Source organism: Trachinotus anak, unplaced genomic scaffold (genome assembly GCF_046630095.1).
Source record: "Trachinotus anak isolate AG129_WGS33_773 ecotype Australia unplaced genomic scaffold, CSIRO_AGI_Tana_v1 ptg000007l, whole genome shotgun sequence".
NCBI classification, from domain to species: Eukaryota; Metazoa; Chordata; class Actinopteri; order Carangiformes; family Carangidae; genus Trachinotus; species Trachinotus anak.
This window is the reverse complement of record NW_027273858.1, coordinates 22,963,684-22,969,247: the sequence shown is the minus strand read 5'-3', so window position 1 is coordinate 22,969,247 and position 5,564 is coordinate 22,963,684. Positions and strand designations below refer to the sequence as shown.

Sequence of the window (5,564 nt, the reverse complement as noted above, 5' to 3'; positions counted from 1 at the left end):
GATTGTATGTAGCTCTATGTCAAAGTGAAAAAAACATTAGTCATACAAGTCTGAGTCTTTACATACACACATATACATATACATATATACACACACACACACACACACACACACACACACACACACACACACACACATATTTCCATTCACCTCTTCTAGACTCTCTGGTGGCCTCCTTGAATCAATCATTCATGTCCATTCAAGACCCATAAATTAGTTTCTTCTGTCAAAAGGCCCGGAAAACTTTACCTTATTGATTCTATTCTAGATAATGGAGCAATTCATGCAGACATGAAAATATATCTATCACGCACACATTTACAGTCTGCATGTCCTTAGACTGTGGGAGGAAACCCACATAGGACCACAAGCACATGCAAACTCAAACCCCGAACCTTGATGCTGAGAGGCGACAGTGAGACACGGCTCCACCATGACACCACATGACGTGATATGAATGAACTGAATACGTTAACTGACACATCAGTCTATTCCTGTCTGAACTTTTCATTAACCAGTACCAGAGAGTGTGTGTGTGTGTGTGTGTGTGTGTGTGTGTTGATTGTGTCCATACCTCATACAAACAGGCCTGGTGGAAGGGTTGTCCACAGCGAGGGTTGTTACACACCTGATCAGGGATCGCAGCTTCAAGACGGTAGGAGTAACAAATCCCACACTCAGCGCTGAAAGCCTACACACACACAGACAATGAATAGAAATAATCAGCACTCATCTTACTGTCACACACTAACACTCTACACACTACAGATGCTGAAGATGTGGACCTGTGTAACCACTTACAAACAACCTAGTTAGATCTAGTTTTGACATCACCTTCTAACACCCTCTGCTCTCTCTCTCTTTTGCATTTTGGCGTAATGAGAAGCTCCTGTTTTTCTGGAGCTATCCATTAAGACAGAGGATGGCAGGTTTAAAAAAAAAAAATCAACATCTGGTCAACTCAACTTTTTTGCACTCCTCTGAATGTTAATGAAGCTGAAGCATTAATCACTGTGGTGACAGCGGATAAACACAACGCCCTTTCAACCCATCCGCAGAGGGGGGAGGGGAAAAGAACGTGTTTAAAAAAAGAGAGATAAATGGTTTTGCATAATTAAAGCGATTTGATAGTGCAGAGAATTCTGCCATCTTTGTTATTCTAATGATCTTATCTGTTAACAACCCAATTAAAGGAGAGTTTGTGCCCACCTCGTGGAAAAAACAAAACACAGAGAGAAAGAAAAATATGGAAATAGACAGAAAAGTAGGCAGTAGTGTATGTCCGCCCCCTTATAACTTAAAGCTCAAACAGACACACAAACACATGTAAAAAATGATGGCAACACACACACACACACACACACACACACAGAGCTCCTTGAGGTAATCGTGATGGGAGGGGGCAACTGTGTGACATACAGATTTTTCGTGGGTGGCAGGTGACGGGAATTCGATCTCCAAAACATCCCGGAGGTTGTGCAAGACGCCGGAGTCCGGGTTCCTGCCAGCAGACCACAGACAGCTCCTTCACACACTAATTAACCACATGCAAATAAGCCTGCAAAAACACTGGGGGATGATTAGGAGGCTTTTACCAATGGTATAAAAAAAAAAACAAGAAAAAAAAGAGAAAGAAACAGGAGGATTTCTGCTGCATCAAACTGAGCAGCGGGGGAAGAAGGTTTTCCTCAGACTTGTCAAGCATGGAGGGAAAATAAATAATCACTCTTCATTTGTCAGGAAGTGCAGATTGTTGTCTGTACTCTGTGCCTAAATGAGGAGTCATTATGTGTTTTTTTTTTCCTGACTGATAATCAGATGGTTATTTACTCTCATAGTGGAGCAGGTTGTGACTTAGACACTGATAATGCTACTGCACATCAGGGTAAAAAGACCCCAGGTAGGGCTGGGGAGATGACGCACTCATGAAAACACCAAAACCAACGATGAATGTTTCCTACTAACAAGTATTGAGTGTGTGTGTGTGTGTGTGTGTATGTGTGTGTGTGTGTGTGTGTGTGTTACATGTCATTCCTCTGAGCCACAGAGCTCAACTGCAGCTCAAACATGATTAAAATCACATCAGTGAGCCACACTCTTGTTCCTTCATCACACACCGTGTCCTTTATTCTTTGTATGACTCAACCATCCTGCTACACACACACTAACTCGGACAAGGTGCTGGTGAGTGTTTATAGCAGAAGGCAGCAAATGCACCTCTGCCTCCTGTGTCAGTTAGGTTTCCTGGCTGTGTCCAGCTGTTTCAGGTAAACGACTTCTTTTATCAATCATACATATTTGTATCATGTTTTTAAAGCAACACTATTCCCCATTTTGCCTGCTGGGCACAGAGCTCTACAACAAACAGGCCTTTGCTGAAGGACATCTGTCTAAGTGGACGTCTCTTTACTGCAGAGCCCTGAGCTGTAAGAAGCAAACATTACCTGCTCTGCACCAGATGTCAGACGTAGTTAGCGTATAGCTGGAACATTTAGCACCTCAACAGCCAGAGACTTGTCTGGTGGAGACCAAAACAGAACTAAAGAGCAAGTGAATTGTTGCTTCCCTGAGGTGAACACAAACACAACTCCAGATGGATGATAATGTTGCACTGTGCCTGCTGGATGTCTGGATGTGTGAATAGGCAACTGTTTGCTTACACATTAGCCATTTTTCTAACCCATGAGTGATGCTCTGATTGGCTGACTGTTTTTTGAGTGATTGAATAAAAATATAGCAGATTTCAGGTAAACACTCAAAGAAACCAAATCCTGCAAGGTCTGGATGGTGGGTCCAGGTGCGCAGGGCTTGGGGGCGTGGCAGAGAGCAGTGACTGCTGTTGTGACATCACAAAGTTCCAGAAGTCCTGACGGCTGGTTTTAAGGCTCAGTTTCTGAATACAGGCTGTGTGCATTTCTCTGTGGACTGAGGCTTTGATACTTTCACAGTATTAATATAGAACCTAGACCTGCTTTATAATCAAAAGAGACATGGACATCTACCTTTTATACTATATGGGAACTTTAATGTAAAAATATTAAAGTATAAAATTATAAACATCCAGCTTTAACATTATACATCTTTGCCAGGAACCATTAGGCGTGGATCTGAACTTTCACACACGAAGTGAACTGTACCTGAGCACACATGAACTGTACTAAAGACCACCTTGTCAAGTGGATTGCTGGGAACAGTACACAGCGTTCACACTCAAGGGTCAAGTGTGCTTGGATCCAGGCCCGGGTCCCCGAGGTGAGAGCCTCCTAACACATGGTCGGTTTTGGTCTTTTCATGGGCACAATTATTCAAAATCTCCTAAAATAATCATCCATCAAACAACCACTACACAAGACATCTGCTAAACTTTCTATGTGTGTAAAACACAAACTCTAATGACAAATTTTGTTGATTTTTAATTAAGCTTGATAACATTTAGACAATAGAAACTTACATGATCACATGATCATCATGTCGCCTTGACATGATTCCACTGAAAACTGGAAAAGCAGAATTATCATCCATCCAGTCTAAGGAAAAGCTTGGTCGATGCAGAGGAACTTACCACAGGTGCATATTGGCGTTCAGCTTATTCCTCAGTGGCGTCACCACTGCAGCAGCAACATGAGAAGAAAGAAATTATTCTGTATTGGATGTAATTTGAACCACTAATAAAAGCCTTAATTCTGAGTCTGTTTCACACATTACAAACAGCTGCAGACACACTGCTGTACACAGTACAAGCCCTCAGAAAATGAGACTGTCCTCCTCTGCATACCCTCAAACGCTGTCTCTCATTTGACAACAGCCCAGTTCAGCACAGACGGCGCCGCCACCACTGTCGGATATGAACTATCACTGCTTCCTCTGATCCACAGGGGAACTTTGTATCTGTGCAGCACTCATCACTTTCACTATTTGTTATTCCTACATGCAAAAAGCAATATTTCCGTGTGACCCCTCGTATTTGAGGGTCGCCGCCGCCTCCCATCTTGGCTGAAGTGTGTATGTGTTTAATATCTTTTGAGTTGCATTGCTAGGCAACAGGCTAGGAGCTGCATGACCTTGAGTTTACAGAAACAATGGCCAACAATTGACAGGGATTTAAATAGAAATCTGAAGCTCGCCAGATGCCTCCGTGTTGGCGTGGTGAGAATGAAAAATGTGCCGTTCTGGAAGCAAGTCCTCTGACATGACGACAGACAATAGTCAACACGACCAGCCTGGCAGAAGTCGAGATGTGTGGGGATCAGTGGAAAAGAGGCGCTATTTCATTCATTCTCACTGATCTGATCTGAATAATAGCTGCCAGGCAGAATTTTGTCCTTTATTGCTTGGACTGATCCTCAGTTGACACGTTATTCATAGAAATCAGGCTTTTGATTACAGTGATATGGGCTTTATGACAGGACACAGTTATTCACATTAATGCAAAAGCAATTAGTCTATTAGATGATCTACAGCAAATTAATGGAAACTATTTTGATTTATCCAACAAAACCTGGCAAACATCAGTGTGTTTGAATATGTTTAAGAGATTTAATTGAATAAAGGAATTTGAAGATGTCATTTTTTGATTTACCTGATTAATCAAAAAATAGGCCACATATTAATCAATTAACTTTAAAAAAACACACGAGGGCCTGAGTTTCAAGGCTCGGTCACACCAGCAGCAACATCCCTGATCTAAATCAATTCATTCATCTTCAGCTGATTTTTTCTGTGCTGCTTCTGCACAGAGTTCAGTTCCAGTGAATTTCAACAGGTCAATTTGAGCCTTTAACTAATCAAAAAACGTCTCTTAACACTGTCCTGTGACTGTCCAGCTGCCAAAATACAGCTAAGTGGACTTCAGTTAGGTCACAGCTATATTAAAAACTGTGTCAGTTGTTGGTCCACATTTTCTGCCCTCGACTCAGAGACGCTGCCCGAACCCTATGTTTGGAGGAGCTGATTTGGACTGTGCACAGCCTGCAGAGGAGGGGGGAGGGCTAACCTAGAGAAAAAAAAAAAAAAACAATCCCGCCACCTACTCTGTTTGGTTTTGGAAATAAATTTTAAAATACATTACATTACATTTATATTTCCATTTGCAGGTGACACTGAAATTTTATTATCAAAAAAAAAAAAAGCAACAGTTGAATGTTTATCAAAGCTAAAGCAACAAAGAACAGTTCTACTGATATTAGAACAGTTGTCTAATAACTAAAACCATAATTCAGTCTAAGTTCAGACTAAATATCATTTTCAGAGAGAAACAGGCCACATTTTTACTCTTGTGTTGGACCTCTGACCAGATTCATTGTGATGTGTTACTGGCTACGTTTGTATGAATGTATGTAAATAAACTGCCTTCTGAAGCTAAGCCCCGCCTGATGGTGCTGCTGACCTCTGAGGGATTAGAGATCCTGGAGAGTCCAGAATGATGGAGGCTTACCTTTAAAACTATTTACTGGCAAAGCTCGTCTGCAGTTGATGAGTGTGTTAAAATGAGGAGAGGATTTTCCATGCTTTCATACAGTATGTCAGTTTTGGGTGTGTAATAGAGCAGATACGCTTCTTATGCT

The 5,564-nt window shown here is 41.7% G+C and overlaps 1 protein-coding gene and 1 long non-coding RNA gene across 5 annotated transcripts in view; both read right to left on the bottom strand.

Annotated features, from left to right (window-relative positions):
* Positions 1–5,564, bottom strand: part of LOC139623341 (uncharacterized) — a 343,520-nt gene that overhangs the window by 259,018 nt on the left and 78,938 nt on the right. The window lies entirely within an intron of this gene.
* fancl (FA complementation group L) overlaps positions 1–5,564 on the bottom strand; it is a 34,039-nt gene that overhangs the window by 1,576 nt on the left and 26,899 nt on the right. For 2 of the 4 annotated variants that reach the window (XR_011691473.1, XM_071481473.1), the window contains exons 10-12: positions 3,563–3,608; positions 1,420–1,501; positions 575–691 (exon numbers count right to left, since the gene is read on the bottom strand). Coding sequence is in view for 2 of the 4 variants with exons in the window: in XM_071481473.1 (XP_071337574.1) it covers positions 575–691; positions 1,420–1,501; positions 3,563–3,608 (245 nt within the window). In the remaining 2 variants the exon portion in view is untranslated. The remainder of the gene's footprint in view (positions 1–574; positions 692–1,419; positions 1,502–3,562; positions 3,609–5,564) is intronic. The other 2 variants (XR_011691474.1, XM_071481475.1) reach the window with 1 other exon arrangement.